The sequence below is a fragment of the Dermacentor albipictus genome, chromosome 1 (assembly GCF_038994185.2).
Source record: "Dermacentor albipictus isolate Rhodes 1998 colony chromosome 1, USDA_Dalb.pri_finalv2, whole genome shotgun sequence".
Classification (NCBI taxonomy): Eukaryota; Metazoa; Arthropoda; class Arachnida; order Ixodida; family Ixodidae; genus Dermacentor; species Dermacentor albipictus.
In genome coordinates, this window is record NC_091821.1 from 219,874,902 (window position 1) to 219,892,293 (window position 17,392).

A 17,392-nucleotide genomic window follows, 5' to 3' on the forward strand; every position below is an offset into this window, starting at 1 on the left:
ACCCGCCTGGCCAGAAGTCATCACGGCCGTCAACCGCAAGGAAGCGAGTTGGCTCCCCCAGTGACACCGAAGACACCGAGCTGTACTCTATGTCGGAAGACGACTCATCCGACAACGGCTTCATACCCGTCCGGAGTAAGAGGGCGAGGAGAAAAATCGCCAACACAGCGCCGTCAACTCCTGCGAGCACAACGACTGTGAAGTCAAGGCCTGCGCGCTGGCCACACGTCATCATCTTTATGCCGGAAGAACCGTCAAGCAACCTACGATTGCTGAACAGGCAAGCCCTATCCATTTTTCTGGAATGTGCGGTGCCGGATCAAATTAAAGACATAAGAATAAATCCACGCAAGAATAACAGCGGCGAGTGTGCGGACTCGAGGGGCGCATCAAGCCGAGGAGGTGGCCATTGCTTTGGCCATCGCCGACCCCGAGTGCACGACTGTGCTCTGTGATTCTAGGACGGCAGTGAAAAATTACGCCAGAGCAAGGGTGTGTGGTGAAGCCGCGCGTGTGTTGCGTGTGGTCGATCTCGCGAGTGAAAGTCGGTGTGTGGTGATAAAGTGGTTTCCGGCCCACATGGGCAGTGATGTGTCGGATCGCGGCAACGCTAACCACAACGAAACGGCGAATGCGGCGGCGCGAGGACTAACCAACCGTGCCGCTGCTACTGCAGCCGACCCGTCGTGGTGGTGGGAAACCAAGGACAAAATGACTTCCTACAATGAAATTGTGAAATGGTACCGACTAGAGCGAAGGACTATGCCGCCACCTCATCCGGGCTTGACCCGTAAGGAGGCGGTTTTATACCGACAACTTCAAACGGGGTCGTTATTCACCCCGGTGCTGATGAGGCACGTGTGTCCAAGTGTTTATGAAAGTGATCTGTGTTGTGTGTGCCGAAAGGAAAGAGCCACTGCAGCTCACATCCTTTGGGACTGTGCTAAGAATCCGCATGAAGCTGCAACACTAACAACGGTCCCGCCGCGGCTCGAGGCCGCAACGAGATGCTATGACCAAGATGTTCAAACCCAGGCCGTCCAGCAGATCTCGGCGGCCCTCGAAAGGCAACGACCGAGCGAAACCGGAGGGAGGCTGTCACCCCAAAGGAGGGGCAGGCGCGGTCGACCAAAGGGAATAGTGCGGCCGCGGCCGAAGTAGAGGCGCCACACGCCGCGAAGACGTCATGGCCGCGTCACGGTAACGCCTCCCCAACAGGGGAAGGCTAACCGTTCTGCAGGCGTTCAAACAAAGTTTCGCCACTCACTCACGCAAGAATATACTCGCCATAGACGTGTACAACGCGAGTGCGCTTGGAAAACTCCAAAAAATCAGAGCTAGACGGAATCAAAATGCGCCCCTTTATCCTGATCGACGACACATCCATAGCCGGTGTGATTTACGACATTGACATTGCCATTCCCAATAATGACTTACCTAGCCTCATCAAGCCGGCATACGAAGGCGCGATCATCACGCAAGTGCGCCGTCTTGGGAATACGCGCTGCGTAAAAGTAATATTCAAGGGGGATTGTATCCCATCCCACGTTAAAGTCGGACATTTCCGACATCCGGCTCGACCATTCCTCCAGAAGCCGCTTCAGTGCCATCAGTGCTTCAGGCTAGGACACGTCAAAGGCGTGTGTCCTAACTCGCTACTGTGTCCCCGTTGCGCTGAACCTCATGCAGAACAGACCTGCGGTGCCACGGTCCTGAAGTGCGTCAACTGTAGCGGCCCTCACGCGGCTTCGTCGAAGGACTGTCCCCGCATCAAGAGGGAGCGCGCGGTTCTTAAGCAAATGGCCAGAGACATTTCGGCCCACAGGGAGGCAGCCGAAGTAGTCCGGCGTCGGCGCCATCGTACGTCTTCGAAGAAGGCGCATGCGCGAAGTGACAGTACCCACTCCACTGCGGTGCCAGTTAGTCACGTCGCGAAAAAGGCCCACCACTTCCACGAAGGAAGCAGAAAAGACTCCATCTTTAGAGGAATGGCCTACGCTACCGAGCCGCTCCCTTGCGAAGGAACCCCAGAGGGTCGGGGCCCCACCTGATCCTTCTCCGGCCATGGATGATTCACCTAAAACAGACCGCCAAGTCATCTCGGTGCTACGTTCTCTCATGGAGGCCATTCGAGCAATTTTAGTGGACATCGGGACACCCTGTGCTCAAAACGCACTTAAAGTGCTGGACACCTTAAGCCCAGTGCTTGCATCCCTCAACTAGAAAGATGGCTACCCATACCCCATCCTTCCGGAAAGAAGTCAAGGCAGCGTCCGTCATCCAGTGGAACGCCAGAGGGCTAAAATCACGAATTTCAGATTTTCGTCAGTTTGTGTACACCAATCTGTTTCCACTCATCCTCATTTGTGAGCCCAACGTGTCGAAATCAATAAGACTGTCAGGATACGAATTTATCATGTCATCAACAAATGGTGCATGCAGCAAAATCGTCATTTTTGTTCGTCGTGAACTCACCTATGTTTTGCAACCAATTGCGCCCCACGACGACAATCAATATATATGCATCACAGTTAAAAAGAACAAACTCTTGTTTACTCTCACAGGCGTGTATATATCGCCTTCCAGCAATTTCGATACCATAAGATTTGCGGATATCTTGAGTGTTTGGCCCGCCCCATGGGTCATCATAGGAGATTTCAATGCACACCATCCAGCATGGGGAAGTGCAAGGACAAATGCAAGAGGACGAAGATTAGCAAGCATCGCCCACAACTATGGCCTTACTCTCCTGAACGATGGTAGTCCCACCTTTCTTCGAGGCGTGACATACGGCAGCTGCCTCGACCTTGCTTTCGTCTCAAACTCTCTCGCCAGATGTGTGAAGTGGTTTCCAGACATTGAGACACATGGGAGTGACCACATTCCCACCTATCTGAACATCAAAGGCTTGTCGTCTAGATCAGGCTTACGGAATACCATTCGGACGATTCAATGGGCCAACTTCAAATCTGAGATGGAAGATGCCTGCCGCGCGGGCCTACCATCTGGGTTAGAGCAAACGATTAAAATGACGATGCAAAACGCCACTCGCATGATGACGATCTCTTCCACACGGAATGACTTCGACATAGAATTAGTGCCTTCGAGCGCTTCGTCGCCGGGCGGAACGTCGATATCGGCGTACAAAATCAATTCATGACCTTAGGGTAGCCAGGAGGATGCAAAAGAAGATTCAGCGTCGTATGGATAGATTAGCGTCGGAACGTTGGGCAACGTTTTGCCAGAAACTCGACCCCCGCAAGCCACTGTCTCGCATTTGGAAAATGGTGCAAGGTCTGCGTTGCCTTCCGGAACGGCGTTTCCCATTCAAGGCGCTAGCGCTTTTCCAAGGGCGGCAAGACATCGATGTCGCAGAAGACTTTTGTGCGCGGATCGCAGACCAAGCGACTCGTCCAGATCCTCCAGCCCGAGCTGACATCCCCCATTCCCGTGATTGCCACATGGACCTTCCTTTTACAATGGAGGAGCTCGAAGCGGCTCTAGCTCTCAGCCGGCGTTCATCATCTCCGGGTCCGGATGGTATATCATACCGGGCCTTGGGCTATCTCGGAGAGTACGCACGGATAGAGTTGTTGAGCCTTTGAAACTCCTCATGGCAGGCGGGAAATGTTCCTGACGAATGGAAAGTAAGCCGCCTGGTGCCACTCTTAAAGCAGGGCAAATCCCCATTAGAACTCACCTCTTACCGCCCAATAGCGCTGGCCAGCTGTGTAGGAAAGATAATGGAACGGATGATCCTTGGCCGCCTGGAATGGTACCTTGAATACTGCAAGATTTATCCGATTTCCATGGCTGGTTTCCGACGTGACCGCTCTTCCATCGACAATGTAGTTGATCTCGTTTCATATATCCAGCACGAAAGGTCCCGTAAGCGTTTATCTGCAGCTTTATTCTTAGATGTGAAAGGGGCATACGACAACGTATTACATGAAGCCATTCTCGACGCCCTTGCGACGGTTGGCCGAGGTGGTCGAGTCTTTTTGTGGATTGCAAGCTACCTATCTGCAAGATCATTCTTTGTGTTAACTGACGATGGCCCAACTACGCGACGCTATACCAGCAGGGGCGTACCTCAAGGCGGTGCTCTCAGCCCGACGCTATTCAACCTCGCTCTTGTTGGACTTGCTGAATACTTGCCAACTAAAATCAATTTCAATATACGCTGACGACATCTGTGTCTGGACTTCGGCAGTCACACGTCCTCAGATACGTGCGCGACTTCAAAGAGCGGCCACTTTGACAGCGAACTACTTGTGTAAACAGGGTCTCAGCATATTACCAGAAAAATGCGCACTAGTAGCATTTACTCGCAGACCGATGACGCCTTATATCATCTCAATCAATGGGCGGACCATTTCCTATGTCCGAACCCACAGATTCCTTGGCGTAATTATTGACCGAGACCTCTGTTGGAGCCCGCACGTGGCCTACATGAAATGGCGCCTGACAGGAACTTCCCAGTTGTCTAAATACTTGACAGGAAAGACGTGGGGGATGTCAGTAGACGCAATGCTTAAACTCTACAGAGCTCTCTTTCTCGGTTTTCTAAGATATAGTCTACCTGTACTGACCAACACCTGCAAGACAAATATTCGTGTTCTGCAGGCAGCACAATCTCAAGCACTCAGAGTCTGCCTTGGTTTGCCCAGATGCACGTCAACAGAGGCAACTCTTGCGATTGCTCGGGACCATCCAATGCGAACTCACATTACGGTGGAAGCCCTGAGAACGCAAATCAGACATTTTGCACGTGCCACCTATCACCACCTTGCAGCACTACCTTCAGACAGGCACCAATCATCGTTCTCTAAAACTATCATCAAATACAACGACAAACTTCCATCGGGCTTCACCGCTGCATCTAAACCATCCATACCCCCTTGGTGTCTTATCAGCCCCACAGTCCATCTCAGTGTACCAGGAATCCTAAAAAAGTCTGAACTGTCGTCGCCTTTGCTGAAACAACTGTCTCTGCTTCTTCTGCACGAGAGGTACGCGGACAGGGAACACATTTATACTGATGGTTCCACAAACATCCAGTGTTCGTCCGGTGCTGTGGTTGTCCCAGCAAAAGCTATTACCATCAGCTTTAGGACTGACCACCCAACAACATCGACATCTGCTGAACTAGCTGCTCTTCGCGCTGCACTTCGTTTCGTCAACCGGGAGCCACCTCGACAATGGTCAATCTTCAGCGATTCAAGGGCAGCCCTACAATCTGTACTATCAGCTCTGCGTCGCGGGCCATTCGAGCAGCTCGTATTCGATATTAGATGCCTACTCCATACATCACAGGAGAAAGGACACCACGTGACGTTTCAGTGGCTACCAAGTCACTGCGGCGTCACTGGAAATGAAGACGACGATAATGCCGCTCGGGCAGCTCTTGAAGACGCACAAGAAGAGGCCATACCGCTTTCATGATCCGGCGCAGCTAGCAGACTTCGAGTGCTTGCACAGGAGATCACGCTATCTCTATGGTGCACACCAAACAGCCAGACCAACCAGAGCAACCGTCAATACCATCTGCCCTCTTTGATGCATCTCTATATGCCAACTGGACTCCGCCGAAGAGAGGCGACTCTGCTTTATCGCTTATGGCTAGGAGTGGCTTTCACGAAATCTTACTCCTTCCGCATTGGAATGGCCGACAACGCTCTCTGTAATGCCTGTCTTTGCGAGGAGACGCTGGAACATATGTGCGACTGTCCTGAATATAATGTTCAACGACAGTCCCTGGCATATGTTCTAGCGAACCTTGACAGTAGACCATTGTCCCTCGACACGATTTTCACATGCCGCCGACAGAAGGCATCGCAGGTGAAGGCGACAAAGGGAATACTTCGGTTTTTGAAAGAGACGGGATTGGACAAGCGGCTGTGAGAGTGATGTCACGTACCATGCAAGATTGATGGACTCCAACGGACGGATGTGCTCTCTCTCCCTCTCCCCCTTCCCCATCTTTAATCTCCCCCACCCCTCTCCCATGTGTAGGGTAGCAAACCGATTAAGCTAAACGGGTTAACCTCCCTACCTTTCCTTCTCCACTTTTTCCTTCCTTCCTTCCTTCCTTCCTTCCTTCCTTCCTTCCTTCCTTCCTTCCTTCCTTCCAGCGCAAAGACGGGATAACCGAATAGACCAGACAGTGCTCTGTCTTGCTTTGTCTTTTCGTTGTTGTGCTGGAAATGGCACTGTCTAACCAACTCACCTAATCGTATATTCTTACAGCTCTCTGGCTTCTTGAGTGTATCTCATTCCCTTTATGGGGTCTTGGCACGCTATATAATCTTCCCTGGAGGTGCACACTTCTGTATTTGTTGTCAGAGTGAATAAAATAAAATTACAGCGACATCACCTAAAATATGTATTTTTTCTTGTCCATGATTTCAGAGTGCCCCAATTGCGAAATGCCGTATTTTAAAGCCAGAGGCGGCTGTGCCCACTTCACATGCAAGAACTGCAAGAAAGAGTTTTGCGAATGCTGCAAGACAGAATTCTGGAAGGGACAGGTGAGGCAGCGTTGCTTATATTTTGTGGATGCGTGTATGCGATACTTGAGCACAATACTGTCATATTCATCATAGTTTTTTTCACGTAAAAGTACATTGAGTGTATTTTGTGCGGGGATATTGTTTTGATGGCACAGAAACAGCGCGATATATATACCTGTATTCGGGAAGTTGTAAAAGCTTATACAACGAAGAACTTCAAGTGCCCGAGAAGAGTATGAATCCAGTTTCGTACAAACGAAGAAACAGGTTGTCTTCGTACGCCGAACCCGCCGTGGTTGCTTCGTGGCTATGGGGGTGACGCTATAGGCACGAGCGGGATCAAATCCCGACCAAGGCGGCCGCATTTAAATGGGAGTGAAATGCGAAAACACCTGTGTACTTAGATTTAGGTGCACGTTAAAGAGCCCGAGCTGGTCCAAATTAATCGGGAGTCCTCCACTACGGCGTGCCTCATAATCAGATCGTGGTTTTGGCACGTAAAACCCCATGATTCATATTTTTTTTCGCACGCCGAATATTGCACGTTGATGTTTATCGGTGGTCTCAATGCTAAAGCGTATTGAATAGCAGAGTTTCTTTAGCAGAGTATATAATACATGAGCTTGGCCACAGTAAAAAAAAAAATTCTCTTTGATGCACTCGATAATTTTGCGCTTGTACCCAATTTCCGAGAAACTTTTTTTTCATGCTTTCCCAGCTGAGAAAGAGGTGTAACCACTAAGATGATTAAAGTCGAAGCCGTTTATAATGAACAAGTTATGTGCTAAATATAGTTCGATATATCAGGTAACTAAATATAGGCAAACTCAGCTATAACAAATTTGAAATTCTGTGCACGGCGTGTTTGTTATATACATAAAAATCTTCAGCGGAGAAAATGAGCAAGGAAGGTATGTATTTTTTGTGGAAAGACCTCGCCTTAACAGCTTGTAGGTGTCACTAAGAATGGGGATTCAATAGGGTCTCGATATTCCAATTCGTTTCTGATACGCTTTCGAGCGTTATTTGAGCGCATGCTCAAAAATAAATGCATGAAAAAAAAAGTGCTAAAAGGGGTTTATGGCGCTGGCAGCGGACGTCTAGAGTTGGATATATTCAATGTCCTGCTCGTTATGAGCGAGGTATTTTGCATGAACATTGGTCTACAAGTTTCGCGCTTTCAATATAGGTAATTCGCCTTTCGACTGTAGTTATGATATATATGTTATGTATCGTTCGACTGTAGATATAGTATATAAAAGGACTGAACGCGTGCTGGGATACTTTAGCGTTAAGCATACCTTACTTTTTTTTCGCAGATCACGTACCACAAACGAGGCCATGGTCTCACTTACACCGCCCGCGCATACAACCTTTGACATATTCGATCAGTCTGTGCCATCTCCTTTCGATTGCACATAGTTGAATTTGATGATACGATTGCAGTTGACACGCATTTATGTAGGATGAGAAAGTTCAATTCTTCATCAGAATGAATGATGTGGAAAGCGTTACGTTTGAGAGTCTCGAATAATTCATCAGACAATATGAAATATGTAACTTGTGGGCTGACGAGTGTAGGGAAGCGTCACCGGCTACATTGCGGCGCCACCAGCGCAATGCATGGCAAGCATGATTTCAGTGGCTAGAAGCTGCGCTGGCGACTTGTAGGAAGTCATCATCGCCAGGGCCCAACAGTCACATGCAAGGCATTTGGAAACCTCAGCCAAAAAGCCCGTTGTGTACTCTTGAAGAGATACAACGAATCCTGGCGCGAAGGATTGATTCCTGGTGAGTGGAAGACCAGTCGTCTAGTATACCTTTACTTAAGAGTTCTCAATCTTCATTAGACTTGGCATCGTACCGTCCCATCGGTCTTGCTAGTTGCATTAGGAAACTAATTGAGGGGATGGTGTTGACGTGCCTTGAATTGCATACTTAGAACATAATGAGGTATATCCGAATGCAATGGCGGGCTTCCGACGCGGTCGGGCATTCATCGATAACGTGATTGATTTGGTAACACCTGTTCAACATCAAAGGAGCATGAAGCAGTTAACGGTGACGATGTTTCTTGATGTCAAAGGCGCATATGATAGTCTATAAACAGTTGCACCCTTAGGGGTGCATATTTGTCATCCAACAATAATCATCTGCCTTGCTCGCGTTTTCTTTCTTTCAGACGCTGCGCTCGCTACTTTCCTGTCGAGAACGCTATGTCACGCTGATAACGCGCATGCTGTTCGTGACTTGGCAGTGCCGGGCTCGCAGTGTTACAGAAAGAAAATGCGGGCAAGGTAGATGATGATTATTGTTGTGGGACAAGATATGCCCCAAAGGGTGCAAATTTGTAAGAGTGTAGTGTAGGACACCGAGCAATCCTCGATGCTTTGACTGATGTGGGCATTGGTGGCCGTGCACTGCGCTGGATTCACAGCCATCTGGAGGATCCTTCGGGCTTACCGAAGATGGAATGGCATCCCACCATCTAACTAGCAAAGGTGGGCCGCAAAGCGGAGTGTTAAGCCCCACGCTCTTCAACATAGCACTGTTAGTACCTGTTAGGTCATTGCGAAGGACGGTCCAGATATTCGTCTATACAGTTGATATCTGAATCTGGGCGTCCGGCATGACACGTCCGCAGATACGAGCGAGTCTGCAGAAGGCGGTCCCACAAACGGCTTCTCACCTACATAGGAAAGGCCTAGAACTCTCCTCAGAAAAGTGCCGATTAGTCGTATTTACACGCAAAACATTGACTCCATATTTTACATGCATAAATGGACAAGTAATTGCTTACAACCCAAATGACCGTTTGGAGTCATTATCGACCGTGATGTGTATTGGACGCCACTTATTACATATTTATTTATTTATTTACATATACTGCAGCCCAATATAGGGCTATATCAGGAGTGGGAACACTATACATTACTATACATTGCACATTAAAAACACTCATAAACACAAAAAAGATGAATGATCAAAAAGAAGTGCTTTACATGTTGGCGAAGGGCCTACCGGTGGCAGCTGTGAAATAGTTTAGAGATAGTGAACGAATGTTACCACCTGAAGGTCTCGATGCGAGAAATTATAAGAGACCTCTGCAGCCGCTGCCCAGCTCCTAGGATTATATGTGGCGACTTCAACGCGCACAATTGCCGGCCTTATTCGCCAGGCTAAACCCGCCTGTTGATACAATTCACCATCACCACCACCACCACCACCGGGTATAGTGAATTCCAAAGCTCCATTGTACTTGGAAAAAAACTGTACTTGAATGTGTTAGTACGGGCATAAATAGGTGTTATGCTCAAGACGTGGAAGCTACGGGTACAACTTGCGTTAGTAAATGTGATATAGTTAGTCAGAAAGACCAGAGGTGGAATTATCAATTGCATATAAAAGTTTTAAGGATTCAATGTGATAAGGTGAATGTAATGGTTCAATGTTCAGATTGTTGAGCCTGTGTTGGTGAGAAAGTACGGCTGTAATTTTGGCAAATGAAACGGATAGATTTTCGTCGAACGTTAGTGAGCAAGCTTATTTCGCATCGTTCGTAGGGGAACCAAACGACAGATGCATATTCTAGAACAGGGCGAATTAGCGTTTTATATAATAGCAGTTTAGTCTCGTGGGGGGTCTTAGCTAAAGTGCGGCGCAAATAACCAAAATTTTTTAGGGCTTTCCCGTTTGCATAATCAATATGTTTAGACCATGAAAGATGTTCGGTTAGAATAACACCTAAGTATGTGAAGTTTGCGGGCGCAAACATAAGTTAGCGCACCTTCTGTGGGAAGTTAGTGCACCTTCTGTGGGATTGCCGTCATTTCAATGCACAAAAAAAAGTCCTCAGCACTACGCTTGACAAGACTGACAACCATCTCCTTACGAAAGCCAGAATTCTTGAACCCTGGTCTGAGCCGACGTCAGCACGAACTGCTTTAAAAGCGCTAGTGTGGTTTTTGAAGGAAACTGGATTCATTGAAGAACTATAGAATGCGCAAACTGATGCGCTCCTTCTTTTAGCTTGTTTTCTTATCTTTTCTGCCCTTACCCCATCCCCCTGTGCAGTAGCCAACCGGACACTTAATTTGGTTGAGCTCACTGCCTTTTACCTCTTGTTTTCCTTACTTTCTTCAGTGGAATTTTATTTCGATGTTTTCTTAAGAAAATGACCAAGCAAGATACGTGAAGTTAAGCATCCTGGATACAATCAAGTTTACAGCTACGTCATGGTATAGCGTAAATGCAGCCGGGCTTCTTTACGCTCAGAAAAAACTTTTATTTAGCACTTATTGAGCAACTGAAAGCTGAGCAGAAAGCTGTCTATGGCTTGGAGTAGCATTTTCAAATGCCTACTCTTTCCTTGTCGGAATGGCCAACAGCCCACTTTGTGACTTCTGCGGCTGCAATGAAACAATCGCGCACCTTCTTTGTCAGTGCTCTCGTTTCAATCCGCAAAGAGCAGTCCTCTCAGCCACCCTAGACAAACTGGACAAGCGCCCAATGACAGAAAACAAGTTCCTTGGAAACTGGCCTACGCGAACATCAGCGCGATCCGCTATGAAGGCGCTGCTGCGGTATTTAAAGGACACGGGACTTTGACAGATTGTAACTGTGCACTGTGTGACGTAGGATTGTACGGTGACACTGTGTATGACTATAGTAATATAAATTCTGCCGGCATGCCTTGCTAGCATCAGTAACACTGTTTTTGTTTAGAGTTAGCCTTGTTGCACCCTCACCAGTCGTCGTACGAGAATGCTGCGCAGGCGTTAGTGACGTTCCTTAACTAAACAGGCTTGTACGTGGGCAATTAAGTCATGCTCTACGTACTCCCATGCGCCTGCCCTATCAGTTCCTGCCTCCTCCCAATGCATATTGTACCTTGTGTCCCTCTTAACGAATGAGCATAGAAGCGTATCTTTATAAGCGCGATAGGAATACAGTTATCTTCTTGTGATGTTCAAGCGACTGATCTGGTCGATCTCGACCACTGACCAAATATTCCGCAGTGGACGGACATCCACTAAGAGATAGCTTTGTGACTTTGTTTCCCGTGGTGATGCAGCTCCATTATTTCTACCAACTGTTGACAGACGGACAGACAGACGGACAGACAGAGAGAAACAGAGAGAGAGAGAGAGAGTGAGAGTGAGAGAGAGAGAGAGACAGACAGACAGACAGACAGACAGACAGACAGACAGACAGACAGAGAGACAGACAGACAGAGAGAGATAGAGAGAGACAGAGAGAGAGAGAGAGACAGAGAGAGAGAGACAGAGAGAGAGAGACAGAGAGAGAGAGACAGAGAGAGAGAGAGACAGAGAGAGACAGAGAGAGAGACAGAGAGAGACAGAGAGAGACAGAGAGAGACAGAGAGACAGAGACAGACAGAGAGACAGAGACAGACAGAGAGACAGAGACAGACAGAGAGACAGAGACAGACAGAGAGACAGACAGAGAGACAGACAGAGAGACAGACAGAGAGACAGACAGACAGACAGACAGAGACAGAGAGACAGAGAGAGAGAGAGAGACAGAGAGAGAGACAGAGAGACAGAGAGAGAGAGAGAGAGACAGACAGAGAGACAGACAGACAGACAGACAGAGACAGAGAGACAGAGAGAGAGAGAGAGACAGAGAGAGAGACAGAGAGAGAGAGAGAGAGAGACAGAGAGACAGAGAGAGAGACAGAGAGAGAGAGAGAGAGAGAGAGAGACGGACGGACGGACGGACACAGACGGACACCTTTATTAAAATAGTAATCAGAAGAATCGCTATTGGTCGGGGCCCCTAGTCCAGTGCTCCGTTGGCTCTTGCCATCTTCTCAGCCCTCCGTATCAGCATGAGCTGGTCGTCGAAGGTTAAGCTGGACAGCTGTGCCTCCCATTGCTCCCTCGTGATGTTCGTGTCGGGGTGTTCTATGTTGTGTACTGTGCACTCCCACGTAATGTGGCATAGCGTTGGTGTGGCCCCGCACCACGGGCATTCGTCCCAGTAAGCTGTGGGGTGTATGTGATGTAATATGTGTAGGTACTTACACAGGCACTTACACGAACCAACTGTTGTTGGTAGCCGCGTCGGAGGGATGGCTGTAGACACTGTGAAACTTGTTCGGAATTTCAAAATATGACCCGTTGCTTCGAACGTTTTAGATCAATAAAATGGGAAGTCAGGATTCCCGCATTTTCAACGTCGTACGTAGTATGTGAAATAATTACTCGTATTATCATTGATCTTGTCGGGTCAACAACAGCAGAGTCTGACATTCTATAATTTCCGTCGATACTTCTGTGCCTGTGGTCACTGTACTTTTAATTGAAAGGGAACAAACTAAATATTTGAATTGCAGCAGTGGGTTATAGGTCATATTTGAATCGTACGGTATGCTTGATGACCTTCTCGACGGGAGGCAACTCTCATGTGTAGGCTTTGACTCGAAGTTGCATTTATGGACGCCTACTACGTTCATATCGAAATGGCTGACAGTGCTCCGTGCGCTGTGCGGTTGCACCAGAACCATCCATCACCTATTGCGTGACTGTCTTCAGTTTAAAGTTAAGAAACTCGTTTTCTGTCGCATTAGCACGATTGTACGACCGGCCTTTGTCGGCAGATAAAATAATGTAACACCGACTGCGCTTTTCATCGTCGCGAGAATCTCTGAAGGCTCTGAAAACTGACTGCCCTGTGGGATTGCATTTGATATGCGTTCAGGGAACCAGTTCTTTCATCCGTCTATTATGCTAATTCTCCTGAGTAGGCACGGCAATAGTATGCTTCTCGGGTTATCTCTCTCGCTTTCTCTGTTGATAATTTCTTTCTGCCCACCTTTAACCGTGTACAGTACGTCAGAAAACATTCCTGCCTTTCATTTTTTTCCTTCTTGCTTTTTACAGCGGAGCTCATATACGCTAGTTTCCAGCGGATCACTGGAAACTAACGTAGACGGTGCGTAGGGCGAGCGCGTGCACAAAAAAAAGAAAAAAATTACCGACGATTACGTTACTTCCTAATGCGAAATTTGAGCGCAGCAAATAAGCTGTTTCACCTTTTCGATAGATTGAGGCAAAGAAATCGAGCAACACATGTATGCGCTATCACAGAATTTTTTTTTTATTTTTCACACGTATTCCTTTAACAAAGACTCCACTAACAGTTCTTGACAGTCATGAAGGAAGCTTTGTGGTCGGAGAAATAGACTGATATATGTTCGACTTGGTACACCAATGCTTGATTCTCAAAGACGAGATCTATACAAGAGCCTCGCGAGGTTGTTACAGCCGTGGGACGCGTTACGAGCGAGAGGAACGGGATGTTCTCCCGCATAAGTGTTAGGAAATTGCTGTTTGTCTTTATGTCAACATTAAAGTCCCCCACTACTAACATCGGTGTGGATCGATGGACGGTTAATGCGAGTTGCACGAAGTGCACGACGTCTTTCGTGAGTGCGGTAGCGGACTCACGAAAGCGGTATCAGTCGGTCGCTGCTAGCGCTGGAGGGATGAAAGGGGGGCGGAGCTGGTTACGAGGCCGACGACAACGCCGACGACGACGCGAAACCCAGGAACGGACGCCAAAGAGCCATTTGTGTAGCCAGCCCTCCTCCACAGTCTCTCCTTCTCCCTTCCATCATCCTCCCTCGCCCGGAGAGCCGACAGCGCGCATGCGCGGCGGCGGAGCAGATTCGTCGGCGAGCTGGTTACGAGGCCGACGACAACGCCGACGACGACGCGAAACCCAGGAACGGACGCCAAAGAGCTGCGCTCTAAAACGTCGTAGCTTTGATAACAAAGCAAACGCGTAATCGCCGGTGCACCCTCTCCACTCCTGTGAGTCGTCGGCGCTCGCCTCACAGCTGCGGCGCATTCTCGCCACTCGCCATCTCTGCGTCCTCCGTAGATGACACTATAATGACGTCTACCTACAAACGAAATAACAAATAAAATAAAACTACAACAGCAAACTGCAAATAGCCAATGGGTGTGTCTCTTTGTAGGGTGACGTCACGCAGTGCATAGGCACGTTATCTCAGCTGCGTTCCGGCCGTGTAATGGGTTGTCCGCGTATTGTGCGGACCGAGGAACCGAGGAAGAATTGCGTGCCTTCGATGAACGACGGCGTGAGCAGAAGCGGGGATTGGCGCGAAAGCGGCGGGAGGCTTCTAACGCGGAGTCTAGGATATCGACCACGAAGCTATAGTCACCTTAGTGACGAAATACCCGCCGTGGTTGCTCAGTGGCTATGGTGTTGGGCTGCTGAGCACGAGGTCGCGGGATCGAATCCCGGCCCCGGCGGCCGCATTTCGATGCAGGCGAAATGCGAAAACACCCGTGTGCTTAGATTTAGGTGCACGTTAAAAAACCCCAGGTGGTCAAAATTTCCGGACTCCTCCACTACGGCGTGCCTCATAATCAGAAAGTGATTTTGGCACGTAAAACCCCAAATATTATTATTAGTGACGAAATAATAAAGACCGTAAAAAATGACAAATCATGTGGTATTTGTCTTTATTTGAATCAATATAGTTATACACTAGATACAGCTACTCTGGTCATCCACCTTCACAGAATGGAATAGCACTGAGTTTCTCTCTTTTTTTTTGTTTCCATATTACTCGTGATCTCTAGAATTCGTTCGTTCTAGACTATGTTGTCTATCCTTCTCTAGATTTCGCTTTACTTTTATTTTGTTCCCAAATTGGTTCTCATGGCTGGTGGCATTTTTTCTTCGACAGGCATGCGGCAACGAAGCTTGCAAGACCCTAGGCATGCACGGTCACCACCCAAGGAATTGCTTTTTCTACACTAGAGATTACTCGCATGAAGATCTCCTTAAACTCCTCAAGGTATATATATCTCCGCAATGGATTCTTTATTATATATTTTATTCACCTAAATATGGGGCGCAGTTGAAAATCTCGTTAAACTCCTCAAGGTATATATATCTCCACAACGGATTGTTTATTATATATTTTCACTTAAATATAGGGCGCAGTTGAAGAAAAATATGTTCTGTTAATAAACTAAACATTGCTTGCGTTTTTTTTTTTCACGAGAACATTGTTTGCTGCTGTTGGATAAATTGATCACGTCTGGCTCTGTGATGTTGATGGCATAACGACACGTTTGTGGGCACGGCCTGTGGAAAGCACGTCTTCGGAACATTATATTGCTTTGTGTCGCACAGTAAGAGCCGAACCCGTTACATTTATCATGAATAAACAATATTTTATTACGATTACTATTACTGATATGTGAAAAAGTGTAGCGGCCACTATTTTATAGTGGCTAACTCTTTCTTCTTTTGATTTCAATTAAGGAAGAGTGGAAGCAGGGAGATTTGCCGCAACTTGCTATAACTGAAAGGATGTAAACGTATAGCGCGCGCGCACGCACACGTTATATCTGGGGTTCAGCGTTCTCAGATTTCTCTCAAATTCAGTGCGTGCACATTTTTTCGGTTTGTTTCCAGCCGGAAATTCCTTTTCTTTAGTTGTATAATTCTTCTAGATAGAATTGCCACCGGCTCTTTTCGGTGTATAATAACATTTCGTAAAGTGCGCGTGGACGAATTACTGCCTTCGTAAAAATTCCCTTAAGTGCTGGTTATTAGCGCCATGTGCGACCAATGCTTCCGACGAAATACAGGGACAACCTTGTGGGGTGCATGTGCGGCCGTCGCTCTTGCGGCGAGTGCGCCCATCCCCCGGACTCGCGGGAAAAGGAACAAGTATCCAAAACGAGAACATGACATTCACCTCGCGAAGGTAAAAAAAAAAAAGCGTCTGCCTCCCTGACTCCTCGACTTTGGACTGGTTCACTAATTTTGTCGGCGCTGAAATGGGCTGAGTGAGTGTGAATACTGCAGTTAAACACTTTGGTTGCATCCAACACAGGGAATTATAATAGTTTTCCAGACACTCTCTACTAACGGCACAATGGCATAAGTAGTCGTCACTATGCAGGAATTAGATGTGCGTGCATTTGATTTTTGAGCACGAAATGAATGATACTTTATTTGTAACATTACGCGGGTATGCAGAGATCCAGCAGAAAAAAAAATGCAATGACTAGGCAGACGAGACCCTGCGTCAGCATCATTGAACTTGCCCAATCCAACCGCCGCAGTGGCCACTGCATGAAGTCTGCGTGGACCCGGGCCAGGCAAAATGAAACTATTGCTTGGCCGGCAGGCTATAGCGTGTGCTTGACCTCACCAAGCTCCTTGCATCGGAGCGCATGTAGGCTCGTAGCGGCGTGCCTATAGCCGTCTTCTAAATTTGGTTTCGGAGAACCTTTTCGCTTGAAACCGAATTCTAGGAAAAATTAAGCATACGCTTTTCGGTTTAAAAGGAACACACTGAAGCCGGCCTACAGCCACCGGCATCAATCACGCTGACAAAAGTTGCGTGATATTATTACGTTCGATTGTTTGATGTGTTCTGTACCTGAATATTTCATTCCTTTTCATTCATTCAGTATTTATTTACAATATATTCTACAAAATAAAAAAAAACATTGCTGGACCCATAGACATTGCCTACGGCATTTGAATTGGCATTTGAATTGACATTTGAATGTACATAAAAAGCCTATGCACCCGCCGCGGTTGCTCAGCGGCTATGGTGTTAGGCTGCTGAGCACGAGGTCGCGGGATCGAATCCCGGCCACGGCGGCCGCATTTCGATGGGGGCGAAATGCGAAAACACCCTTGTACTTAGATTTAGGTGCACGTTAAAGAACCCCAGGTGGTCGAAATTTCCGGAGTCCTCCACTACGGCGTGCCTCATAATCAGAAAGTGGTTTTGGCACGTAAAACCCCATAATTTAAAAAGCCTATGCGTTATATTTGCGTTACTTAACTACCTGGTA

General features: G+C 47.7%; 1 protein-coding gene across 1 annotated transcript in view; it reads left to right on the forward strand.

The window, feature by feature from the left end:
- The window catches only part of LOC135897420 (E3 ubiquitin-protein ligase RNF31-like), a 55,232-nt gene that overhangs the window by 32,618 nt on the left and 5,222 nt on the right, over positions 1-17,392 (forward strand). The window contains exons 8-9 of the mRNA XM_065426032.1: positions 6,412-6,530; positions 15,256-15,366. Of these exons, the coding sequence (XP_065282104.1) occupies positions 6,412-6,530; positions 15,256-15,366 (230 nt within the window). The remainder of the gene's footprint in view (positions 1-6,411; positions 6,531-15,255; positions 15,367-17,392) is intronic.